The following is an 18,886-nucleotide window of genomic DNA, read 5'->3' on the forward strand; positions in this document are numbered from 1 at the left end:
CTAATAAGAGGGTATATTGGGTAATATTTCAGAACTAGCTAAGGGAAGGTAGTGCCAAGGATAGAGTACCCAGAAACAGCAAAATCAGAATTAGTATCAAATCCACTACGAAATAGAGGAAACTAAAGGGCCTGGACAAAGTATTAGTGAGGTCTGTACAAAATGGACATAGGCAAAGAGCAAAATTCACCCAGATCACTCCTTACCCATCCCATCATCATCCATCTACTTTGTTTTATTTTCTTCATGGCACTTATTTCTCTATGAGATTAGTATATTCATTTACTTGTATACTTGTTTATGTTCAGTTTCCCTCCAACATACGTGCATATACCTCTTAAGAAACACAAGAACAGTGGGGCACCTGGGTAGCTCGGTCAGTTAAGTGTCCAGCTCTTGATCTAAGCTCAGGTGCTTGATTTGGGGATCATGAGTTCAAGCCCCACATAGGGCTCCATGCTGGGCATGGAGCCTACTTTAAAAGAAAGAAAGAAAGAAACACAAGAATAGGGACAGTGTCTGTCTTATTGTCCCCAGTGCCTAGAATAGTGCCTAAAACATGAAGTACTTAGCAGATGCATACTGAATGAATAAATATGATCAAGGTAAAAGAAGTCAGACTATGGTTGATACAAACAACAAGAACAAAGACATCCAAGACTATAAATTCAAGTATGGTTTTATTATTCTTAATTTCAATCACAAGGGAAGTATACCAATGTTTCTAACTACTTTAGGGCAAAAATAAAAAAAATAACACCGGTCAATATATGCAACATTATTATAAGAGTTTCCATGCCATGAGAGTCCCAAAGGCAAGAGGTGCTGATGTAATTCCCATAGCAAGAACTCTGAGGGCATCAGAGTAGGTTTTCAGGATTACAGATGCCACAAGGATCTTGGGAATTAAGAACGATCATGAAGCAGACATTAAAATTGACAAGTGGGACTAAGAACGCTTGGATTTAAGACTTGCAAACAAAAGGTCAAGCTAAATTTCAGAAGAGGAGACTGGGGTACACCAATGAAGGCCAAGATCTCACTCGCTGTCCGAGCCCATTACAATTTGGACGCTAAGGTGGCCTCTGAAGACTCCATAGGGTGGTAACTCAACTGGAAGGATGTCAGTAATTTTGGGAATGGGGTCATCCTTCTTCAAAAAGAATACTATTCCCTGTGCTGAAGCTACAAGCTGGCTCAGTAGTTGCTGTGAGAACAGCTCATTTACGAAGAATTCTACAAAGAATACATTACGAATTAACCAGAATTTGTCTATCCCTTTGCTCTAATTAAATTTTAGAGTTCGACACAATCATTCTTACTCTGGCCTGAAACACTGAAAGCCAGCTAGAAATGTAAAACCCCAAAGTAATTCAATATTAACAAATTTAAAGGAAGTAATCAATTCCTAATTCGAATTTATGCAAGTTCTTTTCCCACTTTAGCATTGTCTTATTTCCCTTAAGTTCCTCTTTGCTCATTAAGATTGTCCGCAAGGTTATAGTCATCGAAGAGTCTGTCACATGCTGCAGATAGTTCTAGAGCAAATTAAACTCTCAGTGTACTTGCATATAACTAAAGAAAAATGTATTATGCAGTTAAGGACAGATGCTTCATATGTTCTATATTCACAGTCCCATTGGTCCACAGACAGCATGGCCTCTACCACGTATTCAATAAATATTTTCAGAATGAATCAAAAAAAAAAAAATCTACCCTCTGATAGAATTATGTTCACACATTCAGAAATCTCAGGCCCATCTGACCCAGCATGTGTGTACCTATCTAAGCATGCATGCGCTCTCCAAATTCCCACATGCTCATCCTTCGGGTTGAATACATTATCCTTCCTCCTGGCATGCGGGTCTGTGTAACAATACCCTGAAGCAAGATTAACCATGAAAATCATCTCTAGAAAGATATTTTTAATTAACATTTCCCTCAAACACGCCAACCTTCCAGCACCTAAAAATTGAACTCAATCTTCATTAGGGAAGCTGTTCCCTTATCCCTAGAAAACATATACTTTTAAAGTTTGAGCTGCAGTTTACATCTCCAAGTTCATCGTAACAGAAAGGCACAGTTACCTTGTCTCGCTTTCCCTGGAAAATGCATTTTGAACCACTTTCCTAACCTAGACTCCTTTCACATCTGCTGGAACTAATGTGCAGCCCTTCTTCCATGTTTTCAACTCTTACTGCTTCTTGAAGCTAGATTCCCCCATCTGTATTCCTGAGTCAGGATGACAAAAGCCAGACTACACTTCAGCCTCCTAGGATATCCTGCCCTGGAGATGCTCAGCAGGCAATTGGAAATTGGAGTTAGCCTGGAGCTCCGGAACGAGTTAAGGATTGGAGAGGTCAATTTGGGAATCATTAGTGTAGAGGTGAAAGGTGAAGCCATGTGGGGAGATGAAGTTACCCAGAATGAGAACATAGTAAGAGAAGAGAAGCAGATCAATGACAGGACCTTGGAAATTGCTCCATTTAAACACATGAAGGGGGGAGGGAGAGGCTGTGTGAGTGTGTGTGTTTGTGTGTGTGTGCACATGCGTCTAAGAGAAATCCCAACAAAGCAAACTTAAGAAGCACTGAGAAGAAGAGAGGTGAACCAAGATAAATGATGAATGCTTTCGAGCTAGAGAAGATGTGCAAAAACACCAGAACCTTCGAAGAGTTCAAGAAAACTGAGCCCACAGAAGAAACCAGAAGATCTGGAAACATGGTGGTCAAAAAAGACTGTTAGGAAAGCAGAATTCTGATGTCGTTCTTGTGGACTTTGTGTGCCCACTTGCGGATGTGGTTAAGTGTATATGTGTGTACCCCAAAGATTGTACTGTGTGTGCCAGACAACGGTGGTAATAACCACTACCACACCCAGATGGCTTATAACCTGCCAGGAACAGTGCCAGGCGCTTGATAGGCCTGATCTCAACTGAATTTTTGCAACAAAGCTATAAAGTGACTACATTTTACACGTACAGAATCTGACGGCCCACGGAAGTTAAATAAGTTATGCAAGGTCACACTTGCGAGAAAGTGGCAGCATCAGGACTGGACTGGAGGACAGACTGACTTTAAAGGCACTGGAGTGACACCTGCACCATGCTGACGTGAGCTGGGTCCTCTGTGCATGAGGAGGAAAGAGCGGACAGTGGTTGACGGTCTCCCATTTGCCAGGTGCTTTGCGTAGGACGTCCCTTCATACATATACCGTCAACACGATGGCTATGTTTAGGGTAACCTTACGGAGGCATATTTTTAAAAAATCTGATTCAGCTTTTTAGAAAAGAAGCTGAAGCCATAGGATTCTAAAGCATCCTGTTATCATTTAAATGTATTTGCTATAATAGCTCCCAATGGTTCAAACGTTAAAAAAAAAAAAGTGGGGAGGGGCATTATTGATTTGATGGTTGTTCCTGACATCCAAATGATTGACAGTCCAACTCCTTTGAAAAGTGAAGGAATTTGACAGGTGATCTAAAGGCCTCCTCCAGCCTCGAGCTTTTGTGATTCTCATGGGCATGTCTTATGCCAATAATTTTAAAGATATGGAGTATGGAGTGTGGAATGGAATGTCAAGTGCAGCAGCAGAACTGATTGGTACATCAGCACCCTTTTCTTCCTTAAATGTATAGAGGCCGACGGTTAAAATCTTATAAAAATCATCTTTGGTTGTTCGAACTGTTGATTGCTAATTAAAACAGACACTTGGAAACTCCACCACAGAATGATACACTGAAAATCCAGCCAAAGCATTTGCTTACAAGCAACTGCAGACCTCATAATATGGCTGGCTATAGGAAAAAGAGAGAGAGAGTGACACTCTGGCAATTAATGTTTTTGCTGCCTATAGAAAAACAAATGAGGTTCTGGTGTGAAACAATTAGTATCACTGTTAATTGTGCATGTGTGTAGCAATAATACAACACAATTGGGATGGCTTCCACTGATTGTTCCCTTCTTTCCCTGGATTACAGAATCCATTCAGACAACTAAATAATAGCAAGCATTTATGCAAATTGTTAATTATGAGGCAGAGATCTTCATAATCTTGTATATTTCTCAAACTGCATGTGCAGTGGGGATTACCAAATGAATCGTTACTTTATTATTTTACTAGTGGCTGAAAAATATCCTAGCCTTGCAAATGGTTTTCATGTATCATTCAGCCCACCAGCATTAAAAATGGCCCCAGCGACATTTACCAAAGCTGTTTCTTCTCCATCTCCCCTTCTATACCTTTCTTCCTTTCTCATAAACAAAGAGTAGGCATCAATTGCTCTGACAATGACTTCTAGTCAAACTCATCAGAGCCATAATCAAAACAGAGCACATCAAGATTCACTCTGTGATACAGCAAAACCGGTAGAGGTACGGGCTTCTATCATGCAGTAAATTTAAAAGCAAAATGAAAACAAAATTCTCAACATGTCCCCCGTTAAAGCAATTCCTGGGATAATAGCCTGTATGTTATTGGCCATTATCTTAATGATCATCTATTCTCTGACTTTACAGATAAGGAAATCAAGTCTCAAAGCAGAGATGGGGCTTAAGGAGTCACCCCACTATAATCTTTAATTGCCCTCCCATACTCATATTGTATGACTAGGGGTCTATGTGGGTCTATACCACTTATCCCAAGGAACTGCAATCTGACCACAGAATTAAGGACTGAATTTACTATTCTCAGCTGTCGAATCCACCAAGGCCCTAATGAGAATATGGAAGCCCAGCTCCTGAAAGCCAGACTGGGCATTTAAGAAGTGGTGCATTGATTCTATCTGAATGAGAATCAGCCCCTGGTGGAGGAATCCCAAGACTACCACTTTTGCTCCCTAACCCTTTGGCCAGGGAGTATTAGGATGGGAATTCGGTGGACTGGAAGAGAAAACAAAGACAATGGTAAATATTTCTGGTGCCAACAAGCCTGTAATAGTCCAAATACAGCACGGGTGAGCATCAAGATCTTAGAAACCCATGGGCCAAGCAACTAGCACACACACTGACAAACTAGCTAATGATTCTCGCTACCCTCTTCAGCCCTGGTTGCAATATGAGGGTACTGCAAAGGTGCTGTTCTGGATTGTTCTCGAACATTCGTGTTCTGCACCCCCGCAGTTAAGAACTTTTCTGTGTTTGGTTAGAATTTGCTCTGCTGCAGAGTTCTTGTCATAAAGGCCCCTCACCTCTGGGGTTACTCTACATTGCAAGGCTCCATATTTACACACTTTTAAAGCCCTGATGTTTTCAAATAATTGATTTTTCCCTCGATGAAATGCTGACCTAGTTGTTCCCTAAACCACCAACAAGCCTGGTGACAGGCAGGCATGCCTGAAACACAGAGAAAAACACTTTGTCGATGGTGGCGTGTTCTTTGCAAAAACTGTTGTGTCATCCTATTTCAGCAAAAAGAAAAGGGAGCTAATGACCCACTGCCCGACTGTCTGGGGTGCTGGCCCTGAGCATCCATCCCACTTCTGAACTGGGTCAGCTTTACAGACCTGAGACTACATGCTTGGCTTGTTTCAGCTGATTTAACCTTTAAAAAAAAAAAAAGCCCAGGAAAGAATTTGTCCAAGCCAAAATCAAACTATTCATTGTACTGAAATAAAACCAATAGCTGATTCTAAAGTCTGTTTATTCTAGCTTACTGGGGTTAAGTTGAACTAAAAATACATTTTCACTTACCTTGCTGCATCTAGAATCTGAAAAATCCTCCACCTGTTAAAGGAACAGTAAAACCAGGTGCTAGCAAGAACTTGGTCAGAGAGGAGTTAAAATAATAAACATTTTCCATTTTGCTTTGCTAGTGTGTTATTTTTCCAGTTTCCCAAACCACAAGGAAACAACTTGTGGATGGCTCCTCCACTTTGCTCCCTATTTGCTCCTCCCCAGGAGTGGGAGATTAGGAATCAGGGGGCTCAGATTGGCAAGACAGTGTGAGAGCCAGACCTCTGGCGAGCTATTGGCTGAAAATAATCTGTCACCTGGTCATGCTCGTTCCTTACCCTTTCCCTCAAGTGATGGCGATCTAAGTGAAACACAAAGGTCAACAAACCGAAAACCAAACAGAACCAAATGCTATGGCATCACTAACATGGAAACACCTAATGGAAAAGACCTAGGAGGAATTTCTGAGATTTTTTTTTGTATCATCTGTCACATATGAAACACAGATAGCCAAAGGAAAAGAATGATTAGACTTTGCTGATGCTCTTTGAAAAGATGAAAACTCAAAGTGCACACATAGTGATACATAAATCATCCCTCTAGTCCCTTTTCCCAAATGCAAGACATCCACCAAAGTAAGCAATGTTTCCCCATGCAAAAAAAAAAAAAAAGTTTTAGCTGTTTTCTTAATATACATCTTAAGAGTTACAAAACGCTAATTCTATTACATGAATTTCTGATATTAGCAGGGACTGAGAATGTGTGCACGGGTCAGTTGTTAATTTGAGGGTTCAAGTGGACTCAAATTAGTCTTTCATTGTGTATTAAGCCAGGACGAAACACATTTATGCCCAAAGCAAGTTATATAGCCTGTGCATTTTCATGGGACAAGCGCTTCTTCACATCGGGTATGTCTGGATCTTCTAGAAGTAAGTTAAGAAAGACTTTTAATTGCTTGGCCAGCAGCAGAGCCTTTGCCTCATTATTTGAGAAGCAGTGTTAAGACTTGTAACATCAGTTCCTGGATAAGGCCCTCTTCCCTGGTTCTATGAGTTGTTAAGACTATGGGAGAAGCTAATGTTATGAGAAACAAGTGATGTACTTGGTGATCTTGACAAAAGCTCTGGTAGACAAGACACACCCATTAGCTGACTTACCATCCAGGGCCCAATGCGCTCTTCTTCCATTCCAGCCGCAAGAAAGAAGTAATCTAGAATGTTTTGACCTACCCCATGACCTAGTTTCCCTACACAGTGAAGAAAGGCTAGGACTTCTTTCACTGCACTCAGCCTCATGAACAAAAAGTAACACAACTTTGGGTGAAAAATTAAAAAAAAAAATGACAAAAAAAAAAAACCACATAAAGATGTATGTTGATTCTCAGTACTAGGAAATTCCAAAGTCAAATAGGTAGCACATTCCAGAATCACAATTTTCGTTCTACTGCACTAATAGAAATCCTCAAATAATAGAAGTATGCACGTAATTGATTTATATGGGAACTGGACTAAATTTAACTCTGATCAGGGGAACCATTATCTCTTGAGATTTTAAAAAAATTTCTATGTAAATTGCTCAACTGCCTATGAAAGTTTGCCTGATGATTGCACCAAGAAGACTTTCGGGAGTTCACTGCCTTACCTGAGAATCCAGGTTGCCAGAAGTGGAATATTCAAGGGAGATCCAGGAAGACGTTACAGGTGCATCGACCAGAAGGGTGGGCAGTCATCAGAAGTGAATCAAAGGTCATGGGTAGCAAAGGTGAAAAAAAAGGAAAAGCAAACTGATTAGAAAAAAATGAATTAACGTTATGAACCCATTTTAAACTCCAAATACACTCTTTGGGAATGTTCTTGAAGGGAATCTTTGTTTATTTTTTTAAAGATTTTATATATTTATTCGACACAGAGAGAGAGAGAGAGAGCACACAAGCAGGCAGAGCGGCAGGCGGAGGGAGAGGGAGAAGCAGGCTCCCCACTGAGCAAGGAGCCTGATGCAGGACTTAATCCCAGGATCCTGGGATCATGACCTGTGCCCAAGGCAACCGCTTAACTGACTGAGTCACCCAGGTGTTTGAAGGGGATCTTTTAAAAGGGCTCTTAAAAAAAAAAGATTGATTTATCGATTTTCGAGAGAGAGAGGGAGGGAGAGAGCGAGCAGAGAGTGTGAGTGGGGGGAGGGGCAAAGGGAGAGGGAAAGAGAGAATCTCAAGCACACTATGCTAAGCGTAGAGCCCAAGGCCGCAAGGCTCGATCCCAAGACCCTGAGATCAGGACTGAAGCCGAAATCCATTTAGATGCTTAACTGACTGAGCCACCCAGGTGCCCCTAAAAGGGCTCTTTAAATAAAAAGAAGAGGTAACTGTATAATACGACAGAGACGCTAGATATGACTACAATGGCAATCATATTACAGTATACATGGTTGTATTAAATTAACACAGTACATCTCAAATATTGCATGTCAAATACATTTACTAAACAAGTCACAAACAAGTTTGGTGCTTCCCATGTGTCAGGCATTATTGTAGGGGTTGAGGATGCAGCAGAAGTGACTAGGACAGACACAAATCCCTGCCTTCAGGAAATTTACAGTCTCATGGAAGATTTTTTTTTAAGCCACCTTTGTGAACAAGAGTTCCATAGAAATGTACTGTATGTTATTAGCCTTAAAAAAGAGTTTCTCCCCCATTTTATGTCTTTATTTATGTACAGAGAACATATTCAATGGCATCAGAGTCAACAACTGAATTAGAAAGAATTCTCTTTTTGATTGGAGGGGCCGCCATTATTTGCATTAGCAAATTTGCCTTGTGGAAGCCCGCCTGCCCCCCCCCCCCCAAAGGCTGTGAGACAGACTTCTTTTCAGCTGGGCTATTTGTTGTCCCTAGAACTCCACATGCTTGCACTTGGCAATGCTGTAAAACCACTGAGTTTTTCTCACTGTATGCTATAGTGTTCTGTGACAGCTAGCCTGGGTGACACTCTGAGATTGGACTCATCACCCTTCGGCAGGTCATGTCCTAGGAAAGCAGTTGGTGGACAAAAGGAGCTGTGGTTCTCATGACCATGACCCAGACACTGGATAGAAAAGAAGCAATAAAGAATAACCACTTCTGGGCTGGAGTTTGAGAAGATGTGACTAAATATTCCTCAACTGACAGCTACAGCCTAAATGTCAAATTAACAAGGAAAGGAAAAGATGAAAATGAAGGGGATACATACATATCATTCGAAAAATGGGAACTGGGGGAGACGTGGGGGCCATGGAAACCCAGATGGTGATTCATGCTAACTGGAAACCTCCAATGGTAACACCAGCCCCCTGGGCTTTATATTCTCAGGGTAGATGCCTAGGGCTTCAGAAACTTAAAAAAAAATTAATAAAGCTATCTATTCACTTTGATATTAAGGATTCAAATGAAGACGTAGAAAACTTTAGAATGCTGTAAAAATCTGAGGTCCCTGTCCTGAACATCAGGATCCCTGGTTTCTAAATTCTAGTTTTACCAAAGACTCCTCTGATCATGGGCAAGGTCTCTTCTGCAATTCTCTAATAGTTTCACCATTTATTTTGGTGGCAAATCTGTTAAGAATACAGCAATCTCTAGTCCCTTTCTTGGTGCAACATGCCATGAGGAGTTAAGAGAGAGCCCAACATTCTGAGCCGATGCATAAATGGAAATATGGCCGAAACAGTAACAGTCGTCTTGAAATGCAGCTGATCATCATTCTGTCCAGGGAAACAGCTTTGTTTATGTGAAATATACAATGGCCGCTTCTTTAGGATGGAAAAGTTACACAAGAAAACTTAATTGAAAATCTAATTGATGCACGACTGACCCCCCATTTCTCTTTCTGCTTATGCAGCTTCTTCATCTGCCAGGATCCTGGGCTGTTGGTGATTGCTGTCAATCTCAGCAGAAAGATCCACACACTCCCAGATAAAGGCTACACAGATGCTCCAATTTTGCAAAGGGTGGTTTGGAAAAAAAAAAAAAAAAAAAAAACAACCCATACTGACATTGTTTTGATCTGATTGCAAATCTGTGGCGGATAATACACTCAGTAGGAACCAATTACCTATCCCTGTGGCAGAGCTGCCAAGCAAATGGTCCATTCACTCACTCTAGTTTCTAACATTTGATTGGTTTTCTCACCCTCTCGCCAAACCCCATACCCGGAGTAGCTGGGCCCCTGATTTCCCACCTTTTCCCCTACTTAGGATGCCCCCCCCACCCTCATCCTGGTTGTGATCTGGTATACTGTTGCTCAGTTACCCACAACCTCCGTGCAGACCTTAGGCTACATCCTCATTTGGTCTTTGAAGGTCAAATACAGTATATCCTAGTGAAAAAGCTTACTCTGAAAGCTATATTGGGTTCCCTAAATGGGAAGGGGGCCCATGGCCAAAAGGCCCCAGGCAAAGGATTCCTGTTCAAACTGGTGAGGGGGTGAGGGTAGAAATGGAGAGGACAGGGGAAAGGCTCTAGTGCTTCTTAAAGCCCTAGACATAAAAGCTACTTGTCTTCGTTCCTTGGGTAAAATGCTTGGCCTCAACATTTGCTTGCACACAAGCCTGAGACGTGGTGGGGGACCACAGAATAAGCCCACGCGGTGCACAGACTGGGTTCGAGTCTGGTTGCATGATCCTGCCAAGGCGCCTTAAGCTCCTAGCCTTGACTCCCACACCTGCAAAACGGGGACAGGTATTGTGCGCACACCAGTAATGACATTCAACATACTGAACAACCAGTATGGCAAGGGGCTGGTCCAACAGAGCAGAAAGCACCTGAAAACAACCTGTACAGAAAGGCCAACGTAAGGATTAGAAGACATCAGGCATGGAATTCACTAGAGCAGAGCAGGAGGTCCAGAGATGGGACTCAAGAACTTTGATCCGGGGCGCCTGGGGGGCTCAGCGGGTTGAAGCCTCTGCTTTCGGCCCAGGTCATGGTCCCAGGGTCCTGGGATCGAGCCCCGCATCGGGCTCTCTGCTTGGCGGGGAGCCTGCTTCCCTTCCTCTTTCTCTGCCTGCCTCTCTGCCTACTTCTGATCTCTGTCTGTCAAGTAAATAAATAAAATCTTAAAAAAAAAAAAGAACTTAGATCCATGATTATTTTCATCTAGGGAAGTGACAAGACAGAAAATTGTCCAGAAGTATAGGAATTTATGGCAGACCAAAGTCAGGAATCCCAACCCCCATCACTATGCCACCTTGTTACATCTTGTTACTCTGGGAACAGAACGGGCTTTTCAAACCAAGTGTCCAATGACACCTACAGGTAAAAGGCCAGGTTTCCTGGGTCTGTCTTGACTGCTCCTTCCACAGAGTCCTCTTCCCCCAAGATACTAAACCTGGCTTCCAGGACCATTTTCCTGGCCTACTTTCTCTTCCAGTTGACAAGGATTTCAATCTTATCCTTGGCCTTTGGGCAACAGTATTAAGACTACAGAGTCTTCCAGAACCACAGAAATGACCTTTTAATGGTTCAGTCTCCAGTCCTAGAACATTTAGAAATGACCCATTTTTTAAAAGAGGTATTTATTTATTTTAGAGAGAGAAAGGAAGAGAGCGTAAGCAGGAGGGGCCGAGGAAGAAGGAGAACCCCAAACAGAACTCCACGCTGAGCACATCGCGGGGCTTGATCCCCCAACCTTGAGATCACGACCTAGGCTGAAACCAAGAGTTGGATGCTCAACCGACTGCGCCACCCTAGGCTCCCCGAGAGGACACATTTTTGATAAGGATTTGTCCCTTCCATTTATACCACCTAAATGCAATATATACAACATGTAATATATGACACAGAGCTTTTCTAGCTCTATCAAAAACGCTTTGGTTAATAGCCACTGGTCTCTTATTCCCTGGAGTCACTGTGGGTGGGGAAAGGTATTGGCAGCACAAGGTAAGAGAAAGAGGCATGAACTAAATGTCAAAAAACTGTCCCCATGACAACTCTGTTGTGTGATCCTGGGCAAGACCCTCCTCCCACAGGGAAGACAGCTCTCTGTTTCCCCATCTACACAGTAAAGGTGCTGGACTAAGTGCTTTCCCAAAGGCCCCTGTTCATTATAACACTTTAAGACTTTATAAGGAATTTGACTCAGTCGGGAACACTCCTATGAAGTATAGCTTGGGTGCTTACAAACAGAGGCCTAGAGAGAAACAGTCTTGAGTGGTTCTAAGAAACTCTGGGACCAAAGGCAGACGGGACAAGTTTGTCTTCAGGGGCCCCTTCTTCCCATTAGATCACCAGACCACCCACTGGCTCCTCAGAAAACTGCACAAGGGCACGCCAGAGCGATTCTGGCCAGTGCCCAGGGCATAAGACAGGAGTCACCTACCTCACCTGGGTGTAATAAGCCAATTTTGGGGGGGGGGGGGCTAAAGATGGCTAAAATGTGGTAACTAAGGCTATACTTGGACTGGGCAGTAAACCTAAAAAAAAGTAGCTAACATGGGCATCTGAGCCCTTTGGGCTGGCCAATCCTTTGAGTCCCATCTCTACCGAGAGCATGGATTACTTTCTATCCCATGGTTGGATTTAGATCACAAGTAGCCAATAAACAAATGACAGTGGAAATTCTTCCTGTGATCATCAACCCCAGACTTTGAGCCCCTGAAGGATGACTTTGGGTAATCTTGTCAGGACCACTGGTGTCTCAGGGGCAGGGACTTGCCACAGATCACAGAACACACGGGTAGCAGAGCCAAGAGCGGGGCCCAAGCCTCTGGGAGCTCACTCCCCACCCCTGGGTCCACTGAGCACCACCACCTGGGGACAGCCGGTGAGCAGGCATCCACACTACACTCCAGACCCAAGCACACAATCATGAACCCCCTCGAGGATGTTATATTCTTCTTTTTCAGTGGCTGTTAAATTGTAAACACATTTTCCTAAGCTGCTCTCTCACGTTCTGTTTTCTGCCTAGAGGCGTTTTTATCGCATCACGTGGTGATAATCAGTGATTCTTACATTCTTTTCATTTGAGAAATAATGCCTAATACCTGGGTCTTGCATGGCCAAAAACACCAATCACATTTGGGAAACAAAGTGGATCTGATGAGGAAGATTGTTAAAACAAGGCTTTTCAAAATAGTGTTTCCTCGGCTGTTGGCCAGCCAGTCCGTCCTAAGGTAGGATGTTTTCTCCTTTGTTTCTAGTCTGCAGCTCCTTACAGAACAGGCCCCCTCACACCACCCCAACCTCCACCCACCAGTTTGCAGTAAAAATTCTCCTATTTTGGCATCATAAGAGTGCCCTCTAGTGCTGATCTAATTAACAATCTGGAGACCCAGGGATTCCTGTTTGGGTGGGAGATGGGTTTAACCATTCATTTGTCCTTGGCTATGTCACAATAGATTCTTTCTGAAGGAATCTCTAGAGCACCTACTTGACAATTTAGTCTTGCAAAAAGCAGGGAAAGAAGTGATTTGCCATTGAACAAACAAAACAAAATATCTGTCCCGCCCCCCCAAAAATGGAAGGCCGTCAAAGAAAATCTGGCTTGTTCTTTGTCCTGAAAAGCATTCGTACTCATGATGTGGGGGCGCTGTCTGAATTATAAAATAAGGTGCACCAAGGCCGACTCCATCAATTGAAAAGTTGACAGCAAGTTTTCAATGTGTTTTAGAATTCTCCGGGTGATGCAAACACCTGCATTTGTATGGAAGTTTCCAGCAATGCATTTCCTCAATTTGATCACATATATACTTTGTCTTTGAAGGAAAGACAGACCGTTAAGAATCCTTTAGAGATTTTGGTATTAATAAGGGCCTGAAAGTTTCATTTCGAATAGAAATATAAATGTACATATGTGCATGTTGCTCATTTTGTTTCCATATTTCAGATTTCTAGAAGGTCTACAATGAAAGCTAGTGCAGTGCTTGTTCAAATCGGCAGGGAAGATTTCCACTCCACCTTTCACATTCAGCTCCACAAGGGGCTACTACTCTACTGAATCCCACGTATTTTATGCTGACACGCACAAAGGATGGCAAGTTGCCAACGCGAGATACAACTGCTTTGTTCATATTGTAGCATGTTTAAAACGCACACCATGAAAAAGTCCCTAACGAGTAATGATTTAACTGAAACTAAGGATCGAGATCATTCTCAGGAAATATTCTAATGGGATCAGAATGTAGAGACAGGTGGAACGGTATATTCTGGATCATTCTGGACCAACATGTCACCTACTCTCAGCAGGGAGCTTCCATCTATGCTGAGTCCAAGTATGGCAGGAGCTGTCGGATTTGGCCTGAAACTTTCCTCGAGGCAGCCCCAAAGGAGTGAAGTGGCAGGTCAGTGGAGGGGTGATGTGCTAAAGGGAAGGGGCGCACAGGCTCTTGAGTCAAAAGAATTTTCTATGAAGCCCAGCTCCTCCAGTTTCCTGGGGGTGTTTCTAACCTGGTTCATTTTGCTCAACAAAAACTGTGATCTCCAATAACACCTCACAGAGGATACAAACCAGGCGCTCGATTAAACCTGCTGAATGGAATATAACTAACAATTTTGGTGAAAAATGTCCCTCATTATCCAGATATTCCCAAAGACTTAAGTGTCTGGGGTCTAGCAATTGAAACATCTGTATAATGGACTTCATTGTTAAAAATCAGTGCTAAGTAAGCAGAATAAGTCAGAGAAAGACAAATACCATAGGATTTTACTCATAGGTGGAATTTAAGAAGCAAAACAAATGAGCTAAGAGGAAAAGAGGGAGAGAAAAAGAGAGAAAGCAAGGAACAGACTTTCCTTTTTAAGATTTTATTTATTTATTTTACAGAGATTGAGAGCACAAGGAGGGGGAGCGGTAGGAAAGGGAGAAGGAGAAGCAGGGAGCTCGACGTCGGGTTCGATCCCAGGACCCTGGGATTATGACCTGGGCCGAAAGCAGACGCTTAACTGACTGAGCCACTGAGGTGCTCCAGGGAACAGCTTTTAACTCTAGAGAACACACTGTGGGTTACCAGACAGGAAGGTGGTGGGGGTGGGGGGGGGGGGAGACAGGGTGGGGTTGAAGGAGAGCACGTATCCTGATGAGCACAGGATGTTGGATGGAAATACTAGACCACTATATTGCATACCCAAAACGAACATAACACTGTATGTTAACTGGAGTGAAAATTTAAAAATTACGGGCGCCTGGGTGGCTCAGCGGGTTAAGGCTCTGCCTTCGGCTTAGGTCATGATCTCAGGGTCCTGGGATCGAGCACTGCATGGGGCTCTCTGCTCAGCAGGGAGCCTGCTTCCCCTTCCCTCTACCTGCCTCTGCCTACTTGTGATATCTCTCTCTCTCTGTCAAATAAACAAATAAAAATCTTTACCAAAAAAAATTAAAAATTAAAAAAAACTAATAAGTAAGCCCAGCGTTTCCTATTAATGGATATTCTGCTTTTGGAAACATTGTGACCCACTCAACATTTTCGTGGGCTCTGGACATCTTTCAAGGTGAAGGTGGTGAGCCACCGTTAGGGCAAATCCTTCATTTTCAAGAGGACACGGATCTCCTTTTATTACATGATTCTTAGTTTCATGTCTTCCCAGATGTGTCGAAACCGGGTACCAAAAAAGACCCTCTGTGCTTCTGCTCCAAAGAATATAAAATATAGACAAGTTGGCCAAACCGTCGGGAGGAGTACATGGAATATCTTTTCTAGAATTATTGGAAATGATTCCTAAGCAGCACATCGTAACAATCATACCGTTAGCTTGCACTTAATGAGAGCTTTCTATATGCCAGACACCACGTACTTGACAGGAATGATCTCACTTCATCCCGAACGAAAGTCTACACTCATTGCTTCCATCATGGAGCCTCTGAGGGGGCTTGCCCAGGTCTTAACTCAAATCCAGAGCTGTAGGATGCCAGCACCCAAGTTCATCAGGCCCTAAAATGTCCTGTGCCTGTGAGGCAGGCATCCTTCTTCTCATTTTACAGGTCAATCAGGTACAGCCCAGAGAATACTCACTCGGCCCTGATTCTACATGCGATGCCTTCCCCACTGCACCGAGGAAGGTTGACTGTGCAGAAAGAAGCTCTCTGGGCCGAGAACGCGTGTCCCACACGCCGGGTGGCCTTCCAGTTCCTGCACCAGCTTTGCAGCTGCCCAGAAGGAATTCCTTGCGCGCCTCTTTTTAAGGTTCTCCTGGGACCCTTTTTCATTTTGAATTCCAGGATAAACTTGCAGGCCATGAGTGCCAAGCACTTGAATACATGAGGAAGAGAAGTCATAGCTCATTTGAAGATGAAACCCCGCCGTAAGTCTTCACCACGGCTGTGCTGTGCCCCTGGGACATAAATCGGGTGGCAGTGGGTGGGCCAGGTTGGCAGGCAGATCGGGCCTTTCACTCCAGAGCGGAAGGGAGGGCTGTTTCTTGCTCTTACACCTGTATTCTTTTAATCTATGAGAAAACGTGGTTAAATTTGATGTAGATAGAATCCTGAAGGTCTGAGATGACCAGCGTGGGAGAGGAGGAAGCCAGGAAGAGGCTACAGTGCGTGCCTCATTCCAAGAAGGTCTGTGTAATTTATGGTGGTAAGAGGAGAGTTGTTGCCTTGGGAAATAATTGTTTGCTAAATAATGAAGCCGGTCCTCAGACATGGTGAGCCAGGCGTTCACAATTTGACCTTGATGTAGTTGAGAAATCTGTCAAAGCTGGAAGGTACTCTTAGAGAACATAAACCCAACCTCTGCATTTTACAGGCCCTGAGAGAAAGGACGTACCCAAGGTCACATGGCTCCTACTGCCGTAGTGCTGCTGCTCTCCCCTTGGACATAACAGGTGGCGATGGGTGGGCTACAGGGATGGGAGTCAAAGAGCCAGCTGAGAACCAGCAGCAGGAGATTCAGGCATGAGGACTGGGCTCTTTGTTTAATGAGAACAATAATCTTGCTGAGAACCAGCAGCAGGAGATTCAGGCACGAGGACTGGGCTCTTTGTTTAATGAGAACAATAATCTTGCAAGATGCTCTTTCCTATCTCCTCGTACAGGTGAGGAAACAGCCTCAGAGACAGGAAGCCACTTGCCAAAGATCCTGCAGCTATTTAGATAAGTTGGTTGATCTGCCCCCAAAGCCTATGTTCTTTTCACCCTTCTATGTTTTGGCTCCCTCTTTCTCTGTGGCCATCTGCCAAATAGAAAGGAGTTCCCTCCAACTGCCAAATGATGTGGTCATTTGTTTGCAACTGTAAGTGAAGTGAGGTGAGCTCCCAGCCGCAAACCCACACCCAGCAAAACTTTGTCCAGTCCTGGTTCTTGGCTTCCTGAGAGCACCGTTGGCCTGTCCTTGGCCTTGGGACCCAAGGCACACACGAATAACCTATCAATTTCCTCATAACCACTGGCAGTTTTATAATCCCTGTGCGTGTGCGCACGGACATGTGCACGCACGCACACACATGAACTGATGGGATCACTTCTAGGAGAGGAGTCTCCCTGCCTGGGATCTGAGGAGCCATGGACCATGGCTCCAAGTTGTCAGCTAAGTGGCAATGATGCTGTGGGAGTTTCTGGGTGCCTAAGGGCATGGGAAACAGTGAAGTCTGAATGTAGCACTAGGCACTGCCCATCTCCACACACAAGTCTCCTCAGCCCCACTGTGGGAGCGCTGTAGCAGCAAATTGGTGTCTCTTCCTTCAAGAAGGCTGATAGGCACTGCAGTAGTAAGGATAGTCCCCAAGAGTAGGAGGAAGAATCCGGAACAACTTATTTGAAGTTGGGCTTGCCGAATTTTTAATTGTCCAAATGGCACTTCATTAGGCTGCTTGTTCATTCCTCCTGATCAAAATGGGGGTGGGACAGTGGGCGGTGTCTCTCCCAGAGGCAGCAGGGAAACCACGAGGTCATTGGGTTCCTGTAAACTGAATCCCGGTTTCTCAGGGACATACATTCTGATCAGTCTCTAACTCCCAACAGTTGGTACTTGCCCTTCACACTCTGGTTTTAAGCTACTCTGCCCTTAGCCCCTCATCAGGTAGGTAATGATCTAGAAACCCCCATGAGTTGCTGCTGTAAGGGAAGCCCAATGTAAAGGAATCTTTCTCGGGAGAAACCCTCTGAATATATCAGGAAAGTTATTTTTGGTCTTGGATGGAGATCTCTCCCCCAAACAAGAACACATCTGTCTTGGATTCACATTTATTCTTCACTCCTCCAACATATATCTATATTTTTAACAGCTTGGCTGAAATGCAATTCACAAACCACACAACCTACTTCCAGTGGACAAATCAGTGGCCACTAGCGTATTCACAGATGTGTGCAGTCATCACCACAATTTTAGAACATTTTCATCCCTTCGAAAAGAAAGCCAGCAGCACGCTGTCACTCTCACCACCCCCCTGTTCCTTTTAGGCCCTGACCACCACTGATCTACTTTGTCTCTACGGATTTTCCTATTTGGGAACTTTCAAGTAAATGAAATCATATAATACGTTGTCTCATGTGCCTGATTTTTTGACTTTAGCAGAACGTTCTCAAGGATCATCCTTGTTACAACAATGGATCAGTACTGCGTTCCTCTTCATAGCCAGTAGCATCCCATTACATAGATATCCAAACTTTCAGAAAAATGCATCAAAACAATTTCAGCCCTATGCGCTAGACAAGTCTACAGCGTCTGTCCTGGGCAGTGTCTGTCCTGGGCATCAGCTGTGGTGGATCTCTTATCGGTCTCGTGGGGGTACATGGAGATGAATGAGAAGCTGCAAGGGACATATCCAATCATTCGATCGACAAACATCCACTGAATATCTCTGGCATGCCAAGAATATGTTAAAGCACTCGAAAGGCCAGGATGAGCAGGACATGGCCACTGCCTTCCACGAGCCAACAGGGGAGGCAGCTGTGCGGAAGGCCACGCGTCATATGCAGTACTCCACAGGACCTACAAGGTCTGCTAAGCCCATTTTCCACTCAGGATGAGTTCACGGCTAAAGATTGGGTTCCTGATTCCACAGACATTCAGGAATGAAACCAGCCCAAGAAAGGACAGCAATCAGGTATCCAGGTGGTTTTTGTTTGTTTGTTTTGCATTGTTGTTATTGGCATGAAATTCACATAACATGAAATTAACCACTTGAAAGTCCACAAGTCAGTGGCATTTGGTGCATTCACAAGTTGTGTCACCGCCACTTCTATCTAGTTCCAAAACACTTTCATCACCTTAAAACGAAATCTGTGCCCTTTAAGTGGTCACTCTTTTCC

The 18,886-nt window shown here is 43.8% G+C and overlaps 1 protein-coding gene across 2 annotated transcripts in view; it reads right to left on the minus strand.

Moving 5' to 3' along the window:
• The window catches only part of HS6ST2 (heparan sulfate 6-O-sulfotransferase 2), a 281,651-nt gene that overhangs the window by 78,533 nt on the left and 184,232 nt on the right, over nt 1-18,886 (minus strand). Inside the window, exon 3 of one of the 2 annotated variants that reach the window (XM_045996488.1) lies at nt 5,691-5,723. The exons of the other annotated variant lie outside the window; for it this stretch is intronic. Coding sequence (XP_045852444.1) covers nt 5,691-5,723 — 33 coding nt within the window. The remainder of the gene's footprint in view (nt 1-5,690; nt 5,724-18,886) is intronic. 2 annotated transcript variants of the gene reach the window in all.

The sequence above is a fragment of the Meles meles genome, chromosome X (assembly GCF_922984935.1).
Source record: "Meles meles chromosome X, mMelMel3.1 paternal haplotype, whole genome shotgun sequence".
Lineage (NCBI taxonomy): Eukaryota > Metazoa > Chordata > Mammalia > Carnivora > Mustelidae > Meles > Meles meles.